Source organism: Diaporthe citri (assembly GCF_014595645.1).
Source record: "Diaporthe citri strain NFHF-8-4 chromosome Unknown scaffold_2, whole genome shotgun sequence".
Lineage (NCBI taxonomy): Eukaryota > Fungi > Ascomycota > Sordariomycetes > Diaporthales > Diaporthaceae > Diaporthe > Diaporthe citri.
In genome coordinates this window covers 6,443,464-6,463,151 of record NW_025064847.1, presented here as the reverse complement: position 1 = coordinate 6,463,151, position 19,688 = coordinate 6,443,464, and the positions used below count along the sequence as shown (strand labels likewise).

The window sequence follows — 19,688 nt, the reverse complement described above, 5'->3', positions numbered from 1 at the left end:
TTTTTCCAAGTTACGAATAGTCCTTGAATACGTGGAACGATATGGAGGCATTGTCATCGAATCAACTGAACTTCCCATTAGCTTGGATTGTAGTCTCGCTGGCTATCACAGGATCGCTCTTCTATCTCTACGCGCTGAAGAACAGCCATGGCAGGGGAGAGAATGGAAACGTCAAGCTGGAAGCTATTCCCGGCCCTAAACGTGAGACTTGGCACCATTTGCGCTTTTAATAAATATGGGCACTGACGAAAATCTGGTGAAAGCACTTCCCATCCTAGGAAATGCTCTTCAATTGGATATCAACGCGCTCGTGGGTTCCGTCATATCTTTAGCATGGCAATACCGGCCCCTATTTTCTCTATCGGTCTTGGGAGATCGATTCATCGTCGTTGGAACCCCGGAGCTCTGTCGTGAGCTTTGTGACGAGACCAAGTTTTACAAATTTGTCGCAATGGGCCTCGAGAGACTGCGTCCTGTTACTGGAGATGGTCTTTTCACGGCGTTTCACGGCAACGAGGCCTGGGGCGTGGCTCATCGGCTTCTGCTTCCTCTATTCGGGACGTTCAGGATCCGAGATATGTTCGATGATATGAGAGACGTTGCAGATCAATTATGTCTCAAATGGCAAGTTCAATACATTCGTGCTCGATGGACGGGCCCTGCTGACTTTCGTGGTTACCCAGGGCGCGGTCTCCAGAAGGCTCGCGACTAGATCCGGGGTCAGACTTCACTAGGTTGACTTTGGACACTGTAGCTCTAACGTGTCTGGACTTCCGATTCAACAGCTTCTATCGCAATGATAGTCTTCACCCATTTGTTCAGAACGTGGATGCTGTCCTGGCAGAGGCAGCTAAGCGATCAACTTTGCCGGAATTCGCTCGATATTTCCGGTTTCGAGCGGACCAAAAATTCAAAAAGTCAACCAAATACTTGTTTCAAGTCTGTCAGGACATGATCGACGAGCGCAGACGGCAAGGCGAAGCTGAATCCCGCAAAGACGTCTTGGCAGCACTTGTATTTGGGCGTGACCCCAAAACCGGGGCCCAGCTGAGCGATGAGCAGATCATTCACAACATGCTGACCTTTCTGTCAGCGGGCCATGAGACCACCTCGGCCATGTTGACGACGATCTGCTATTATCTCTGTCACTACCCCGACAAGCTGGCAAAGGCACAACAAGAGATCGATGATGTGGTCGGCTCTGAGGCTCTTGACATAGATCACATTCAGAAGCTGCCGTATCTAGAAGCAGTGATGCGTGAGTCGCTTCGCCTCGTCCCTACCGCTCCGACTTTCTTTGTCACGCCCTACAGTGACGGAATCTTGGGAGGCAAGTACCAGTACCGCAAAAGCGACGTATTAGCTCCGGCGCTCGAGGTTATTCAGCGAGACACCGGCCATTATGGGCCTGATTCTCATGAATTCAAACCTGAGCGTATGCTTCGGGCTGAGTTTGCCAAGCTAAATGAATTCGCCTTCAAACCTTTTGGCAACGGACTTCGTGGCTGTATTGGGCGCACGTTTGTGTGGCAAGAGTCCTTAATTGTGAGTCTACGGCAACCGAGGGGATTGCACCAGCATCATTGTCATTAACATTCCTCGGCTACAGATCCTAGCCAAGCTGCTGCAAAAGTTCGATTTGAGAAAGGACGATCCTTCATATGAACTCAAGCTTCGATCAGACCTTTCTGTGAAGCCGGATGGGTTTTACATGCAAGTGAAGCTCCGCCACGGGCTTAAGGCAACTCATCTCAGTGCCACGGCTGAGACCGATCGAGGAACTTCTACATCGACACGAGACACTCAAATGCAATCCTTCAAGCCTCCGCAAACCATGTACGGAGCCCCCAAGGGTCAGCCCATCATGATCCTTCATGGCTCAAATACAGGCACCTGTGAAGCGTTAGCCTCTGTACTGGCCTCTACATGTGTCGCTAAAGGCTTCGCGCCCCATGTGGTGGATACAGTGGACTCGGGAATTGGCCAATTGTCTGCGGAAACCCCCGTAATCATGATTGCGGCGTCATACAATGGATCACCAGCCTCGAACTCCGCCGAGATGGTAGCCTGGTTGGAAAAGATGGCAGCGCAATCTGCACCTCTGGCAGACCTGAGATATGCAATTTTTGGTTGCGGCCACTCAGATTGGAAGGATACCTACCAGAAAGTCCCTATCCTCCTGCACCAGCTGATGAAAACCTCTGGTGCCAAGCCCTTGGTGTCGATGGGAGCTTCTGATGCGGCCATAGGCGATGTGTTCTCAAATTTTGCAGACTGGTACCAAGAGCTATTATTTCCTGCTCTATATCGGGAGTACAACATGAAAGCTGGTGCTGGCGAGGGGGAAACCACGCCTTGCAGCGGCCTCTCCATCTCAATGAGCCACCCTGCCCGCGTTCAAGCGAGACCTGGATATTTCCCTGCGGTTGTAACCGCGCAAAAACGGCTCTCGCACATAACCACTGATACGGCTATTCCTACCAAGCATCATCTTGAGTTTCGCTTCCTGGCGGATGCAAACATTGACTATGCGCCCGGTGATCATCTGTTGGTACTGCCTCGCAACGACCCACAGTTTGTGAATACGCTCTTGGACCGGCTTGGAATGGCCTGGGATACTCAGGTAACCATAGGCTCAGGACGTGCTCTAGGTGTCCCAGATGGTACAAGACTCAGCGTTGCGGAGCTACTCGGGGCCTACGTGGAACTGCCGACTACATTGACGTCCAAACACCTACGGATCCTCGCAGCCGCAACCAGAGACGACGAGTTCAAATCTCAGCTCCCCAAGCTGATGGCTGATGGCGCGCCGAGCCTCGGCTTACCAGGTCTACTTGAGCTCCTCCCTGCTTTCACTCTTACACTCCCCACGATTCTGCAAATTGCAGCTCCCATGCGGCCTCGCACATACTCCATGTCATCCGCACCCGCCGCCAAAGACGGCCATGGGACACTCACAATCTCAACAGTGCCAGGCGGGATGGCATCGAATTATCTGGCCAACATCGGGGAAGGGCATGTCATCTACGTCAAGGTCAACAGCAATCCCGCTTTACGAGTGACAAGTCTACCAAGTCAGGAAACTCCTCCACTCATCATGATTGCAGTGGGCTCCGGACTAGCACCTTTCCGTGCCATGGTCCAGGAACTAGCCATGCGAGCCGGCAGGGAAGGAAATAATGCAGTGGAACGTTCTGATACCTCTCAATTCCCAGCCTACCTCTTTTACGGCTGCAGAGGTCGCGGTATAGACGAGATGTACGTCGACGAGTTAGAGGAGGCCGAGAGGATGGGGGTGGTTGCGGTGCGGCGAGCTTACAGCCGCGCAGGCACAGGAAAGTCGCCTAAGTATGTGACAGATGCAGTGGAAGGTCAGACTGATCTCATACTGGATCTATGGAAGACCCGAGGGGCTGTCATACGGGTTTGTGCTGGAAAGAAGTTGGCAGACGAGCTGTGGCAGCTTCTCGGGCCTCTACTTCGGGCCGCAGGTGCGACGGCTGAGCCGCCAGAACAGGAGAGAAATATGGATGGTGTGATGGGCCTGGCAGAATGGAGGCAGAAGCTAGCACCAAACAGTGGATCGCGGTGGGAGGGCAGGTACGTGGAGGAGGTGTTTTCTTGAAGTGCACTTCATTGTTCACTCGAAAGGGGCAGACTACTATTCACGGTCAAATGGCACTCTCTGGAAACCCGCATTTCGATCGATTGCCTCACTAATTGGTTTGACCCCCCTTTGGTAGGCGCGCCTGGAAGATAAGAATCGTTCCAACAATCTCCCATTTGACGTCGTGGAATTCAGTGCGTAAAGCGCCGACGAAAGCTAGAACATCGTCTCTTCGATTATCGAACATGCCAAGGGCGTTATGCCAGAACATGATGAAACGCCCCAGGAGATTGTGCCGCACGCCGTCACCCAAGATGGTCGCCCCGGCTAGCACTCCGGACTGCGGCTCTATAAACCTCGCGAGAGATGCTAGTGCCGCGGCCTTGCGCTGAGGCGGACCAGGTACACAATGAAGTAGCATGGAAGTTAAGATAATGTCGAAGCGGTCTGGTTGTTGCTGGCAGCCGAGCAGTTTCTGGTGAATTGAATTGGGGTCATCGGCCGGGGAAAGGAAATCACCGCACACCGTCCTGACCTCGAGACCTGGAAGCCCGGCATGTGATTGTTGACATCTCAATGATGCCGCCTCGAGACACGCAGGGTTCAGGTCGAATAGGGTGATCGAGGTGCTTTCGGGCAATGGCGTTGAGGCCAAGAAGTAACCTGTGCCCACCCCGACATCGAGGATTCTCCTACTAACGGCCGGGGTGTCTGAACCACCCGACGAAGCAGAATCTGTCGCGGAGCTCTGAAATTCTCCAACGAGAGTGTTGTATAAATTTTGCAAGATGTTGGCTGGACAGCGCCATACGTAGGTGCAGTACAGCCCCAGCACAAGTCTGTCATAGACCAGGCTTAGAAACAATGGGTTGTAAACAGCGGCTCCGGCGGTGGTGGGCCGCTTGTCAGTTTTCGCCAATTGATGCGCAATCGAAGCGCGAAGTAATGAAAATACGGAGAGAATTGTGCCCATGTTGTTGGCTGGCCTTGCTCCAGAGTGGTCTGGGCCCTGATGCGTTGATTCTAGACAGGAAAAAGAAATTGAAAGAAAGAAAACCTGTAAAGCTCGAAAAATCGCCTCTTAGCTGGGAAGAATTCAGCAGCTAACTCAGATGCAGCAGACATACGATTTGGTGATACTCGGTGACTTCCTCGGCCGAACTTGGTTCAATCACACCAAGAAGGTTTCCCTAAGACAATAGCTCCCTAGGTGGAGTTGTTAATTACTCAGTCTGAGACCTGGGCAAAAGACCCATTCCCTCGCGGCAAGTCGCACACTCGGCCAATCCGTTCAAGGAAACCAGGTGGAAGCCCCTCCCGGGGCCCTGGGAGCTATTCGTCTGGATAGGCAAGACTATAGTAGCAAAAAACATAAGGGGGGGGCCCACCTGCTTCGCAGGCCCTCCCCCTCGCGCTTCGCGCTCACCCCCCGCCTCCCACTACTGTTTGGGCTAGAGATAGGGTCTAGTTTAAGTCAATTAGCATTTAAGCTTTGAGTTTAATTTGGCAGTTATATTGCTTGGCCAATTAGCTATTAAGTTTTAAGCTTGGTCTGCCATTGCTTAGCAGATTGCTTAGTCAATTAGCTGTCGAATTTTAAGTTCGGTCTGGCATGTCAAATTTTCCGTTCACAGACTATTCTAGATGAATAGAATAGCATAGACCAATCGGGTTTACAGACACAGACCAAGTACTGTCAGCCGAACTTTAGACTTCACACGGGATCCACTGCGTGGTTCACACCGCATCTGAGGTCGATATAGCTCCACAATGGCAGATATGCAATTCGACGAACCAAAATATTTCTCAAATGAAGCACTCCCAAGGGGTCCACTTGCAAAAAACGGAGTTCTTACTAGACGGGACTCTATGACTATTTACTTTATTCTTTATGACATTATGCACACCGATATATACCCGCCTGGGCGGAAAGAGACAGTGGCTTATCCGCGAGTTGTAAGAGCAGGCTCGACTTTGCCCCGTCTTTTCATTCTATCCCAGAAGCGGTCTACGCCCGCGGTGATCTGCCAATCGTACATGGAGGAAGATAATTGTGCGAATGTCCCAGGTTTCATCAGTGCTTGCCACACACACAGAGACCGTCAACCTGTTCCTCGGTACCTTTCCCTCCCTCAAGGTCCCATCTCGATCCACCTCATTTGCCAGAGTGTAGCACACGGCTCTTAACCACACATCACTCAATTTTTGCTATGCAAACTGAAAGGGATCCGATGGAGGCGCTGGCCATAATTGGCCTGAGTGTCAAATTCCCACAAGATGCCACTACCCCAGAGGCATTCTGGGAAATGCTACGGGATGGCCGCTCAGCTGCATCCAGGGTCCCAGCTGATCGTTTTAATGTGGACGGTGAGCAGCTCGACATACATTGCACAAGCTACAGACTGACACGAACTTAGCCTTCTATCATCCAGATCCGAATCGGCTGGACAGCGTTAGTCCCTGAATTCACGCTTGAAGTCATATGGATGCCATACTGACATCGGCATTGTACAGTTTCGTGTCACTGATGCCCACTTTATGGCAGAAGATCCACGCGCTTTTGACGCTTCGTTCTTTAATATGTCCGCTGCGGAGGCGTCTGTATTAGACCCTCAGCAGCGTGGACTTCTAGAGAGCTCATATCACTGCTTCGAGAACGCGGGCATCACTCTGCCATCACTAGTTGGCTCCAACACGGCTGTCTTTGTTGCATGTTTCGGAAAAGACTATGACGCATTTATAGCGCGGGATATCGAGGCCATGAGTCGTTATCATGCTACCGGCTCAGGAAGTAGTAGTGAGTCTGATTCCACAAACAACCAGGAAATTTCCCGCAAACCGCAAAATCTAGAGCTGACCAGAATTCTTCCAGTGCTGGCAAACCGCATCAGCCATGCATATGATCTAAGAGGTCCAAGCATCACTGTTGATACGGCGTGCTCTGCAGGTCTTTCGGCCTTCCACCTTGCCTGCCAGAGTGTTTTACACGGCGAGAGCGAGATGTCGCTGGTGGCGGCAGGCAACACGTATCTCACACCGGAGTCTCTGACTATCCCACTAGACGACGCGGGATTTCTCAGCCCAGACGGCCGATGTTATAGCTTTGACGCCAAGGCCAATGGCTATGCCCGGGGCGAGGGGTTCGGTGCTGTCCTAGTGAAACCGTTACGCACTGCGCTTAGAGACGGCAATGTGATTCGCGCAGTTGTACGGGCGACGGGCGTGAACCAGGACGGACGCACGCCTAGTATTACGCAGCCGAGCTCCGAGGCACAAATCAGGCTGATACGTGGTACATATGCCACAGCAGGACTCGATCTCACTTCGACCGACTATGTCGAGGCCCACGGTACCGGAACCCCTACCGGTGATCCAATCGAAGCCACATCCATAGGAGAAGCCTTTAGCCATCATCGAGATAGCCGGCGGCCCCTTTATGTTGGGTCCGTCAAGGTGAGCATTAAACCTCCCGGTGCACGCAAGAAAAGTAACTTGACTGATCGTCCACCTTACAGAGCAACATAGGTCACCTGGAAGGTGCAAGTGGACTCGCAGGTATCATTAAGACTATCCTAGCGCTGGAAAAGGCAGTGATACCTCCAATTTGCAACTTTGAGAAGGCCAATCCAGCCATCGATCACGAGAAATTGCACTTGGCATTCCCAGCGAAGGCATTGCCTTGGCCATCGACTGGGTTGCGAAGGGCTTCAGTCAGCTCTTTTGGCTATGGAGGATCCAACGGCCACGTAATCTTAGACGATGCTTGCAATTACTTGCGCCTCCACGGGCTGGTGGGTCTTCACAAGTCGGTGGATCTCTCAGAAAGCGACCTAAATCACGGACGCATCCATCACCTCGAACAAACGCAGGAAGAAGCTTCGCTGCAAGATCAGACGTCAACAGCCACTTCATCCTCGGGAACACCAGATGACAGCCACGAGGCGACCCGGTCATCTTCACCCTTGACAACAGAAGTCTTATCCTCGCCAGCCTCGAGCCTCTCATTGGATGGCCACGACGTGGACAAAATGGCAAGGAAAGGCATACTGCCACTCTCGGCCGCCGATGAAGATGGCCCAGTCCGGGTTGCAAAAGCCCTTTCTGTTTACCTGAAAACAGATTTGGGCCGCACCCACGACCTACGAGACATATTGCACACGCTATCAGCGAACCGCACGCATCATCCGTGGCGTACGTTTGGCGTGGTCGATCAGGCTCGTGTGTCTGACCTGGTTGTGGGCGAGACTCTATCACCTTCTGTGCGCGCTGGCCACATTGCGCCTTTGCTACATTTCCTGTTCACGGGGCAAGGAGCACAGTGGCCTCGCATGGGCTTAGACCTGCTCCAGTTCGAGCCCTTCCGCGGTGCACTGGAACAAGCAGATACGTATCTGCGCCAAGAACTTGGGTGTGAATGGAGCTTGATGCACCAGATGGAGCTGACCGCGGACGCGGGCAGCAAGATTGGGCAGCCTGCCCTTGCTCAGCCCCTGACGACTGCCCTTCAGGTTGCTCTGGTTGACCTCATGAGGAGTTGGGGCATTGTTCCCGCAAGGGTTACGGGCCACTCGAGCGGCGAGATTGCCGCGGCATACTGTGCCGGCGTACTGAGTCGCGAGGAGGCCTGGACTATCGCCTACTTCCGTGGTGTTGTCTCAGAGAAACTGGCGTCGAATACGCAACGTCCAAAGAGTGGTATGATGTCAGTTGGTCTCGGTGCCGAGACTGCACAGAAGTACCTTGATGAAGAGGGGGTAGCCGACCGTGTTACTGTCGCTTGTGTGAACAGTCCCATCAATGTCACTATCAGCGGCCAGGCTGATGCTCTTGATATAATCTACCACCGCCTTGAGAAGGATGAGCTGTTTGTGCGGAGGCTAGACGTTCAGGTTGCTTACCACAATTCCAGCATCATGTCCGAGGTAGCGGATGAGTATGGGCGGATGCTCTCCAAGGCCCTCGACGGGCCCAGCCCGTCCAAAGATCACGATACCCCGGACTCCTTTTTCTCCTCCGTCACGGCTGGTCTGTCGACCGATATGGAAGAGCTCAGAAAACCCTCATACTGGGTTCGCAATCTTGTCAGTACTGTCCGCTTCGCCGATGCGATAGGAAGTGCCGTGCAAGAGTCTGCTGCCGTGAAAACCGCCCGCAACAGTTCCCACGTCTTCGTCGAAATCGGCCCTCAAGCGGCACTGAGACGCCCTGTGCAAGACACGCTAAAGGTTTTCAGCAAAGACAAGTATCAATACATCAATACCTTGGACGCGAAGAAAGACAGCGTTTCATGTCTTCTAGGTGCCATCGGCCAGCTCTGGTGCACAGGAATGGACATCGACTTGGCAAGGGTGAACACAAATCTTGTTTCGTCACTTCCACGGCGCTTGAGGGCAAGGTTTCAAGCCCTGAGCCAAAAGTGATAGCTGATTTGCCTTCGTATCCCTTCAGCCGTGCCAGGTTGGACTGGGCCGAAAGTCGCCTCTCGTCGGGCTTTGCATTCCGCCCACATCGACGACATGCGCTCCTCGGCCTGCCTGCGCGGGATTGGAACCCCAATGAGGCGAGCTGGCGGCATATCATCCGCCATGCCGAGAACCCCTGGATTCTGGACCACACGGTCAACGGGTCTTCCGTCTATCCAGGCGCAGGCATCATTGTCATGGCTATAGAAGCCGCTCGCCAGATGGCTGAGAGTCAGCAGCATAACGAGAACCAGAACAAGCAACAACGCATCGTTGGCTACCGTGTAGCTGATGTCCGTTTCCTTCGATCCATCGCCGTGGACGCAGGCGAGCGTGGCAATGAAGCACAGCTTCACATGCGGCAGCGCCGCGACAACATCAACAATACCTTGCAGAAATGGTATGACTGGCGCGTCTTCACCATTGGTTCCGCAGACGAGTGGCTGGAGGCCGCACATGGAAGTATCAAAGTTGAGGTGGAGGCCGTCGGCTCAGCTGACGAGGCTTCCCATCGGCGCCAGCAGCGTGAAGCTGATAGGCTTCGCGCGGAGCACGACCGAATCATTGATTCTTGCAAGTTCAAAACGTACCCTGATCAGATGTACGGCAATATCCGCGCACATGGTATGGATTACGGGCCTTACTTCGCGCGACTAAGCGACATCTCTTACGACAACCATGGGCGAGCGGCCGCTTCAGTAACAACGAGGGATTACGCTGAAAAGATGGAATACGCAAACGAGGACCCCTGTGTCATCCACCCCACCACTCTGGACGCCTTGTGCCATCTTCAGATGGTTTCCGTCTCAGCAGGTGGTCTTCGCTCCATGCCCGCCATGATGTTTACGCACTGCCGCGAGATGTGGATCTCAAACAAACTCTTCGAGCTGCCAGGAAATCTGAAGCTCCAGGCGGCTACCACCGAGACCATGCGTGGGTTCCGGGAGTGCGAGTGCGATACGGTAGCACTTCTTGCCGAGACACGCGAACCCATGGTCATTATTCGTGGCGAGCGTGGCACGGCCATCACGAGTCTGGACCACGACGCTTCAGAAGCAGAGCCAGTTGCAGCATGCTACCAGCTTGCATACCAGGCTGATCTCTCCTTGATGTCCAACGATGAGTCGTACAAGTTCCTCATGAACAACACTTTCAGGGACTTTTCTCTGCCTGACAAGAATTGCCTCGACCGAGTTGATGCATTAGTCCGCTATTTCGTGGGAAAGACCCTCGAACGATTCGAAAAGGAGGGCTTCGCATATCCCACTGACCACTTGGCGCAGTATGTCAAGTGGATGAAACGCCTCCGCCAACAAACGGACAAAAATAGCCATGAGTCCTGCGGCAGCGCGGATCTTGACGTGGAAGCATTGCTATTGACAGAGGCTGCGGAGCCTACTGAGCAGCTTGTCCGGAGGGTGGGTCAAAATTTGCACGACATTCTTACGGGACAAGCAAACGCGTTGCAGATCCTTTTCGAGGGTACACTGATGCAGGGTAAGTGGTTCTTGGCTGAATAGCCCTGGTTGAATCTCATGTACTGACATGTTATTTTCTCTGACCAGAATACTATTCCGCCGAGGTATTCCAGATTCACTGTGACCGGGTTGGCGCGTATGTTGAGATCTTGGCTCACGCCAATCCATACCTGCGGATTCTCGAGGTCGGTGCCGGAACTGGCAGCTCAGCAGCTGGGGTCTTGCCATACCTGACTTACTACCAAGGAGACGGCAAAAAGACACCGCGGTAAGTTGTGCCCCTCTATATTGGTCCAGTTTCCCCTTGTTCTAATGCCACATAAATTCAGGATCGCTGAGTACATGTATACGGACATCTCGCCTGGCTTCTTTGAAAAGGCCCAGGAACGCTTCGCCGACTACGCCTCTGTGATGAATACAAGAAGCTGGACCTAGAGGAAGACCCGATACCTCAAGGGTTCGAGGAAGGCTCCTACGACGTCGTCATTGCTGGCAACGTTCTGCACGCGACCAGCGACCTGGCCCAGTCGCTTCGTTCCGTGCGGCGCCTGCTGAAGCCGGGTGGAAAGTTCATCATGGTCGAGATCACTAACCCTCAAAGTGCGCGCGAGAATTTCATATTCGGGCTGCTTTCAGGCTGGTGGCTGCGTGCCTTGAGCGGCTCCTCGGACTGGGTCTACCCCAACCAGGGCCCGCTCCTCACCGATGGGCAATGGAATGAGGCCTTGAAAGAGGCCGGCTTCTCAGGAACTGACTTACAACTCAAGGACCATGATAAGCTACCTTACCATCGTCTGTCCACTTTGGTCGCCACAGCGGTCAAACCTGTGTCAGTAGGGGAAGAAGGTCCCCGCAGAACGACTCATATTATCAAAAAGGACGGCTCAGAACTGCAGACGAAATTGGCAGAAGCTATCAAGAACCAACTGACAGACCACTCCGCGACTGTCACCAATCTCAGTCAAATGAACGGAGTTGATCTGACTGGCGTCAATACGATCTCGGTCTTGGAAGCCAACGACAGCATCCTGCATGATCCCTCGGAGGACCAAATGTCAGCCATCAAGCATTGTGCCATGCACTCGCGAAGGATGATCTGGGTCACCAGTGGAGGCGGGCCGCAAGCCCGACGCCCCGAGGCCGACATCTCGCTGGGTTTTGCGAGAACCGTCTGCACTGAGCGCGGAGACCAAGGTGTCATTGTCATGAGCCTTGAGTCGCCCGAGGATGCGAGTCACAGCGCTAGCCTCATCACGGCTGTCTTACAACGTGCCGCTGAAGATGAGGAGGGGTTATGGAGTGAATCAGAACTTGCCGAAGTGGACGGTGTCCTTCAGATCCCCAGAGTGGCGCCCAACGGTCGACTGAACGATGTCATCACATCGCGAACTCAGACCCCCAAGATGCAGACCTGCGCAATCGGCCCTGAGGTTCAGCAGCACATCAGCCTGTCCATCAAGAACCCCGGTCTCCTCGACACCCTGTACTTCAAAGAAGTGGCTGGCGCCGGAGCGGCCCTCGGGGACGGCGAGGTTGAGATCCAAGTCATGGCGTCCAGCATGAATTTCAAGGACGTCATGATCGCCCTGGGCCAGATCCCATCTCACGGGTTCGGCTATGATGGCGCCGGCATCATCACTCGCACAGGCCCCAACTGCAGATACACGAAGCCTGGAGACCGTGTCATGTTTGTTTCGATGACCGGGGCCTTCAGCACATTCGTGCGTGTGTCTGAGCAGCTTACCCAGTCGATGCTGGACGGCATGTCCTATACAATTGCTGCGTCGATCCCTGTGATCTACAGCACAGTGGTCTTCTCTCTCGATCACATCGCCCGTATTCGGCCCGGCGAATCCATTCTGATCCACTCCGCAGCTGGAGGTGTAGGCCAAGTTGCCATCATGGTTGCTAAAAAGCGCGGCGTGGAGGACATCTACGTCACAGTGAGCAGCGAGACGAAGCGCAAGCTCCTGGTGGATATGTATGGCATCCGGCCGGAGAACATATTCTACAGTCGCGACACCTCATTTGTCGATGACGTTATGGACGCCACCGGCGGCCGCGGCGTGGACGTTGTCCTCAACTCCCTGGGAGGGGAGCTCTTGCAACAGAGCTGGAGGTGCATCAAGACGTTCGGGCGCTTCGTCGAAATCGGCAAGGCCGATATTCTCCAGAAGACAGGCCTTACCATGGAGCCGTTCGAGCGGAACGCCACCTTCTCGGCTGTAGACATGTACGTGGTTGTGGAGAATGCCCAGGAGACCATGAAGCAGGTCATGACAGACGTGATGGACCTCTGGTCCAAATATCCCGACGAGGTCCATGAGCCGCGGCCGCTGCACGTCTACCCAGCAGCCAAGTTTGAGGACGCCATGCGGTACCTTCAGAGCGGTAAGAACATCGGCAAGACGGTTATCGACTGGTCTCAGCCCGCTCAAGTACCCTACCGGCCAATGCTGCAGCCCGCCTACAGATTCAGGGCCGACGCATCTTATGTTCTTGCTGGCGGCCTTGGCGGCCTCTCACGAGAGATAGTGCACTGGATGATGAGCCGTGGAGCTAGAAATTTCATATGTCTCTCACGCTCTGGTGTGGGAGGCAACCGAGAGGCCCAGAAGTTTATCCAGGAGGTCGAAAAGGCCGGTGCTACCATTCTCGCTCCAGCCTGCAATATTGCCCATCGAGATGCTGTGGAGAAAACATTGCGGGATTGTTCGAGCAAGGTTCCCCCAATCAAAGGATGCATACAAGGTGCTATGGTCCTACATGTAAGTCAAGCACACCGCTTCTACTTCCCACCCATATATTCCCCAAGGCTGACTGTTCTCGTCTACTTTGTAGGACGAACTCATGGACAACATGACAGCCAAGGTATGGAAAGAGCCACTGGAGCCAAAGTACCACGGTTCCTTGAACCTCCACGAGCTCCTCCCGCAAGACCTCGACTTCTGCATCTTCCTATCCTCCTTCGCCGGCGTCAACGGCAACGGCGGCCAGAGCAACTACGCAGCAGGGAACACATACCAGGGCTCCCTGGCCCGGCACCGGGTCCAGAGGGGCCTGCGCGGCATCACCGTGGACCTGGGCCTGATCCTCGAGGCCGGCCTCGCCAACTCGAACCACTTCTTCGTCCAGTCGGCGCTGCGGGCCGGCTTCACGGGCGTGACGCAGGACCAGTTCCTGGGCCTGCTGGACGCCGTCTGCGACCGGGCCTACGACTACAGCCGGCCCGGCGCCGCCGAGGTCATCCACGTCGTCGACAGCCCCAAGCAGCTGTGGGAGAAGGGCGACCAGAGCACCGTGGCCTGGATGTCAAAGCCGCTGTTCCGCAACCTGCATCGTCTCGGCGCCACCTATGACAGTTCGGCTGACGCGGCTGGCGGCAACGGGCTGACAAGAGAGGACGAGGTGGATTACCTCTCTCAAGTCCGCGCTGCGGCGTCGGAAGAGGAGGCGGCGGAGATCATCACCCGGGGTCTGATACAGAAGCTGTCCAAGTCGCTGTCTCTCCCCGAAGCAGATCTGGACCCCAGTAAGCCGGCTTTCCGGCTCGGCGTGGACTCGCTTATTGCCGTCGAGGTCAGATATTGGTTCATGAAGCAGCTTCGGGTCGAGGTGTCCGTGCTGAATATTCTCAAGGACCAGAGTCTGTCTGAGCTTTGTTATTCCGTAGTTGGAGAGATCCTCAAATAGCCTCCTCTGGATATGGGATATTCTTTTGTTATAGTCAAAGCTTAGCCTGAAGGACTGTTATGGAGTAATTACACTAGGTTCCCTAGGTAGAGAATGTTCTTTCAACACTTTGCGCCAATTTATCCCGCATCGTTAAATAGGCAAGACTCCATCGCACATGGAACCAAATGGTATGGACACTTGTTAGATAGATGACAGTACCAAGTCGTAGAAATGGGTTGTTCAATTGCTAAAATTTACAATTATTATTACATTGGTGCTCAGACACGGCCCCAGATAGTGGTGGCCATGTGCTAGCCTCCCTCTCCAAGCAACACCAATATCACCCCGGCGTGGACGGGAAAGCCGAACCATGACACTAGTGGCCGCCACCACCTGCTGGATCGACGTTCGTTGGGCAGGTGACGCGGTCAGATTTCGACGGGCCCCGGCCGCGAGGGGCACAACACTATAAAAGAGAGATTTTCCATCAGCAAAAAAGCTGGTGGGCGCAGGAAAATTCCCGAAGGACAAAACCGCGAGTGTAAAGCTCAGAAAGTCGTAACGTTTTTTTCACCATCGCCGGATGGGCTCAGTCGGTGGAAGTGGTTGTCATCATCGCTGGTGATTGAGAGAGATTGGGGGAGGGGGAGGTGGGTGAAGACGAGACGAGGGAGAGGGGTTATCCCACCTTTGACCCTGTCTATGATGAGAAAGACTGCCATCCACCACACCAGCTTCGCGAGTTCCGTGGCGGTGTACTGCCCGGAGCAGCTTGCTGCGTGGGATGGAGTCGAAACTGAGACAAATGAAGACCTCGGAGCAAGTGCTCTGAAATGGGGCATTTGTCATGGTTGACAACGTGAGGGCAAGCCCTAGATGGGGATTAAGAAAGGCGAGTCGTGAAGAGGAATTGATTGTGGCTCTGATGCACTGGTACGGTAGGTTGGTGTCGATGTAGTGCTGTGCTGTGTTGTTGCCTGCGGCAGAAGCATCCAGGCAAATTCTGGGGAAAACATGAGAATCATGGCCCCATACATTGATACTGTAACCATATGCTAGTCTAGATGGAGTCACAATCCAGTGGATCAAAGATCATTCGCGCCCACTCACTGTGTCGTTCAACCGAGGACTTGGATGATTGGGTGTTCTGAGCACAATTTTAACCCGGCTCTTCTCTGGCTTTTGGTCAATGATTTTCTCGTTCCAATGCAATCCTTTGCAGAATTTGTCGTCACACTGGAATCTAAGCACTATGACATGGAAAGCGCGGATGACTTCCTGTCTTTTGGGGATGTTTTGGGGGAAAGGCCAGCCAAGGGCCATTTCAGTGTCCCGGGTCTAGAGCGTTTGCATGAATTCATGGTGTTGCCTACCTTGGATGCTCAGAATGATAGTGAGTTCGGGATGGAAGGAGCGCAAGTTCACCGCGCCGCCGTCTCCTTCAACTTTTCCTACCCACTCCAGGCCCTGCGATGATCCTGGGAAGAACAAACCCGCTACATAGATTCCCTCGCAATTTTTGTCCAGGTCTTGAAACATGTACTCAGGAACATAAGTTTATTCGCAGAGGTCCGTGTCTGCTGTTCGAGTCAGAATTGTTCGTCGACTGGAGACATGGCCAGTCCGATACCAAGTATCCGGCTGGAGGGTCGAGGTGTCATTGCTCACACCAACATTCCTAGCTTCTATGTCACGTCCTCGTCCAGAACGGCAGTCATAGCCAAAATCTTGATCTTTGCCCCATGGCATGGGCTGCAATCAATCACGACGTGGAAGTGCGCCTATTATCAACGCGGCAAGGACTAATGTCACGTAACCTAACAAATAAGTACTAAATATTATAATCGCAAGTAAACCATCTTCTTGTAACAAAGAGAGCCAATATTTCATCATAGCCTCAATTGGCCTCCCTTGCAACATTTACCGCACGCCCGCTGGCGAGCCCTGCTGAGCAGCAACGATGGCCGCGCTCTGGGACGCCTGCGCGGCCACGTTGGCTGCGCTCAGTTCAGCCACCGCATCCGCATTCTGCTGCGCCTGGTTTCCCGCAGCATTTCCATTCCCATTTCCATTCCCACCGCCGTTTCCATTGCCAGCAGCCCCCGCAGCACCGGTCTGCTGGGCGGCCGCAGCCCCAGTCGCCTGCGCATTTCCGGCCCCCTGGTTCCCGGCGGCACCCGTTGCCTTGGCCTCTCCCGACTTGCCCGACGCACCGGCCTGGGCGCCGCCGGCGCCAGCCTGTCCTTGGCCCTGTCCCTGTCCCTGCCCCCCGGCCGCGGCTGTGGCCTGGGCGCCGCCTGCGGTTGCTGTCGCCGTGTTGAGCGTGATGCCCAGGGAGGCCTCGAGCTCTGCGAGGACGGACTGTGCTTGCGCACCAGTAGTTATGGCGCCGGCTTTTGTTCAGATTTCTGTTAGCATTGGTTTGTATCTTACAAGCGGAATTTGTATGGGTGAACGTACCTATGCCGGCGTCCTCCAGAGCCTTGGCCAACTCGGCTTTTTGGGCGGCTAGAACACCCTTTCCATTGCGTATCAGTACGATAGAGAAGGTATGGATTTTCGGGGGGGGGGGGTTTAATTACCTTCGCTCCGTCATTTGCAGCCGGGTTGGCCTGCCTCTTGACCACGCCAGCTCGGCCAGCTGGTGTCGCTGCCACAAGTGAGCTGGACGCTGCAAGGAAAAACAGGGCGATGTTGGTGTACTGCATGTTTATAATATAGGCCTTGAACTCGTGTCTCTTTGAATTATAAAAGTTGTAAATGAAGAGCGCAGCTAGCAGAACCATTAGTTACTTTGACAATGACCAGGCTGAGGATTGTGTAGGAGACGCCCGCTAACACTCACCTCTTTTGACAAGGTAATCAAGCGAATGAAAGTAGATGAGCCAAGATCCACGATTATGCTCACAGCCAAGAGATCTTGCCAAGACTGGGGAAATGGTAGCTTCATATATCCCCATTCACAGACATCTTGACTTGATCTCGCAGCCTGGGGTTGGCCCTGGGAGGGCTGCCTCTTGGCTTGATGCCTGCACCCGTAACAGAAACCGAGTTTGATCTCCAACTGGAGTTTTGAAATGTTTGCTCTAGTGCGGTCAGAATGTCGGCCGTAGTGTCAGCAGGCTGTGTGGAGCTCAGTGAACCAACAGTTTCTTGGTGTCAACTGATGTGGCCGCCGTCTGGGCCTCTGGACCGTCCTCAGACCCAATCAGCCCCGGGTCCGGCAGCAGTGCTCTAACTCGGGCGAAACGCTGCAGAGCTCAGCTTCGGTTCATCCCCAAATCTTTCGGGGCTGACTGGGAGATCTGCGACTCCGGCGGCTGCGCTACGAAGCCGGCGAGTACACCCGCATGTGACCACTCATTTGAGGGTGAAAACAATGGACTTATATTTACCAGACTGCACGGCGATCGGCCCCATTCTATCCAGTCTTTCGTTTTTGGTCATGATAATATCGTTAAATCAAACCGCCAGGAAGTATTTTCCTGACAATTAATTTGTTGTTCCTTCAAGTTGCTTCTTAGGCGACCGAACCCTGACTGAGCCACGAAATACAAAATCACTATCCAGTGCGATAAGCGCTCCAGACTTTGGAATCATCATGAAATTCACCCGCAGATCTTTCTCATTCCGAGGCGGACTGGATGGTTATGAGAAGGTGCAAGGGAGCTCAGGATGGTTCCCAGTTCCGTGGAGAGGCCGCAGGCTTTCAGCGGAGCCGAAAGCACGACCGTTTCGGAACCGACGCGCATCGAAGTCAACGGAGTCAGTTGTGAAACTGATATGATCTAGGCGACATTGCTCGCGAGAGTGATCTTGTCCGACGTGGATATGTGAAAGGAGCACGACCTGGCGGCTTGTCACACACAAGTTGGTATGCTGCTGTAGGGCAGTATGAACCGGCCGCATTAGAGATGTCCGCCTCCCGCCTTTGATCAAGTGACACGCTGGTTTTCTTTTGGTAGCTTGAAGACACTGGCGTCTTTCAGAATGAACGACATGGAGGGAGCCATTCTGAAGTCGCCGTTGTGGACGTTGGACGATCTTGTAACGTGGGCTGGGTCCCAGCAAAGCTACTCCGCGGATTTCTGCACCATCGAAAAGCCTCATGCACGTTGCTGTGATTATTTTGGACTCATGAGAATATGGGGCCAGTGGTTCTGCCTGGTACAGAGAAGAAAAATCGGGGAAAGCGACTATACATGAATTCAATGCAGATGGCGTTAGGGGGAAAATGTCAAAAAGAAAAAATAGCCAATTTTCTTACATTGAACAACCCACCAAACATTTATATCTGTGACTCCTACTCCTTGCGAAATTATGAAAATCCAATATCCAACTTATAATGCCGCCTCACTCTTCCTCGCCCTCAGCCTCAGCGTCATCTCCGGACACGGCAGGGGGATTCTCCTCCAGATACTTCAGCACACTTTCCCTCTGCTGCATCACCGAGACCAGCGACCCAAGAGTCTTGTGGAGCGCCCTTATGGCCGCACCATCGTCACGCACACCGCCATCATCCCCCTCCCCCTGGCCGTCTTTGCGCAGGTGCAGCACCACGGTTGCGATGAGAAGGGCCTCCATGCCGTCCTTCTTCATCAATGGGATGAGGCATCTGGACCTCTCGCCGTTCTTTAAAAGGTGCTGACGCAGAAAGGACTTGACAAGGTCGTTTGTCGCAGCTGACTCCTCCTCATGGTCTGGTGTGGAGGCTCTTCCGTCTTGTTCGGATTGTGTCTTTTCGTCAGAGGACGGGCTTGGTGATGTTGATCGCAAAGGCTCAATGTGAAATGCGAGGTTGTCATCTTTGTCTTGGTAGAAAATGCTGCCAGAGTCACGCTGAAGTTTCAGCTGGATGCGCGTCTGGGTCGTCATGTTGAAGTGGGTCTCGAGCACCAGTCGTTCGATAAGTAGTACGTTGACTGAGACAGCAGAAATTGGGTTGGTTGGGTGGTTCTAGGAGTTGCAGCACAAGATGAAATGGATGATTCGCTGGAGACGAGTGGGCCGAGACGACAAATTTGAGAGCTTGGACTGATAGGCGTGATTTAAATGTAAGGGTTGTAGCCCCCACTATCACAAATTATATTGTACCCGATGCAGGACAAAGGAAATTCACAATGGCTTGAAGGGCTTTGTGTCGCCGTCATACAGCTCGTATCAAATGAAACATTGACAACAATAGAGAAACCCCTTGGCACCTTACAATTATAACTCTCAGCCTGCTGAACTGTCATCCACATGCTGCCTATTACAAGTGTACCAAATGCCGACCGTAATACTGGTAAGCACGAGAGTCACAGTAGCATAAAGCCAAATGTAAGGAGACATCATACTCTGACCTCTGTCTGGACTCCAGTTGAAAAACGTCATAGAGAACAAGGTCTGTGTTAAAACGATCCCACTTTTAGCATGAGGCGTCTCATCGGAAGAAGAGAAAAACTTACTGCAACCGAAGTGGCTGGC

General features: G+C 53.5%; 5 protein-coding genes across 5 annotated transcripts; 2 read left to right on the top strand and 3 right to left on the bottom strand.

The window, feature by feature from the left end:
- Window positions 1–41: 41 nt before the first annotated feature.
- Window positions 42–3,625, top strand: INS49_007293 (uncharacterized protein; the record flags this gene model as incomplete). The annotated part of the gene is made up of 4 exons (XM_043168058.1): window positions 42–201; window positions 264–579; window positions 684–1,545; window positions 1,610–3,625. The coding sequence occupies 4 exons, from the start codon at window positions 42–44 to the stop codon at window positions 3,623–3,625; spliced, it is 3,354 nt and encodes a 1,117-aa protein (XP_043029202.1).
- A 91-nt stretch (window positions 3,626–3,716) lies between these two features.
- Window positions 3,717–4,580, bottom strand: INS49_007292 (uncharacterized protein; the record flags this gene model as incomplete). Its single annotated transcript, XM_043168057.1, has 1 exon — window positions 3,717–4,580. The coding sequence occupies one exon, from the start codon at window positions 4,578–4,580 to the stop codon at window positions 3,717–3,719; it is 864 nt and encodes a 287-aa protein (XP_043029201.1).
- Window positions 4,581–5,817: 1,237 nt separating this feature from the next.
- INS49_007291 (uncharacterized protein) lies at window positions 5,818–14,240 on the top strand (the record flags this gene model as incomplete). The annotated part of the gene is made up of 13 exons (XM_043168056.1): window positions 5,818–5,974; window positions 6,025–6,059; window positions 6,122–6,404; window positions 6,480–7,060; window positions 7,123–7,162; window positions 7,598–7,692; window positions 7,775–7,798; window positions 7,852–8,975; window positions 9,056–10,566; window positions 10,635–10,815; window positions 10,877–10,955; window positions 10,985–13,315; window positions 13,389–14,240. 13 exons carry the CDS (start codon window positions 5,818–5,820, stop codon window positions 14,238–14,240), a joined length of 7,293 nt encoding a protein of 2,430 aa, XP_043029200.1.
- Window positions 14,241–16,142: 1,902 nt separating this feature from the next.
- INS49_007290 (uncharacterized protein) lies at window positions 16,143–16,930 on the bottom strand (the record flags this gene model as incomplete). Its single annotated transcript, XM_043168055.1, has 3 exons — window positions 16,143–16,615; window positions 16,683–16,740; window positions 16,805–16,930. The coding sequence occupies 3 exons, from the start codon at window positions 16,928–16,930 to the stop codon at window positions 16,143–16,145; spliced, it is 657 nt and encodes a 218-aa protein (XP_043029199.1).
- Window positions 16,931–18,575: 1,645 nt separating this feature from the next.
- Window positions 18,576–19,097, bottom strand: INS49_007289 (uncharacterized protein; the record flags this gene model as incomplete). The annotated part of the gene is made up of 1 exon (XM_043168054.1): window positions 18,576–19,097. One exon carries the CDS (start codon window positions 19,095–19,097, stop codon window positions 18,576–18,578), a length of 522 nt encoding a protein of 173 aa, XP_043029198.1.
- Window positions 19,098–19,688: the final 591 nt, after the last annotated feature.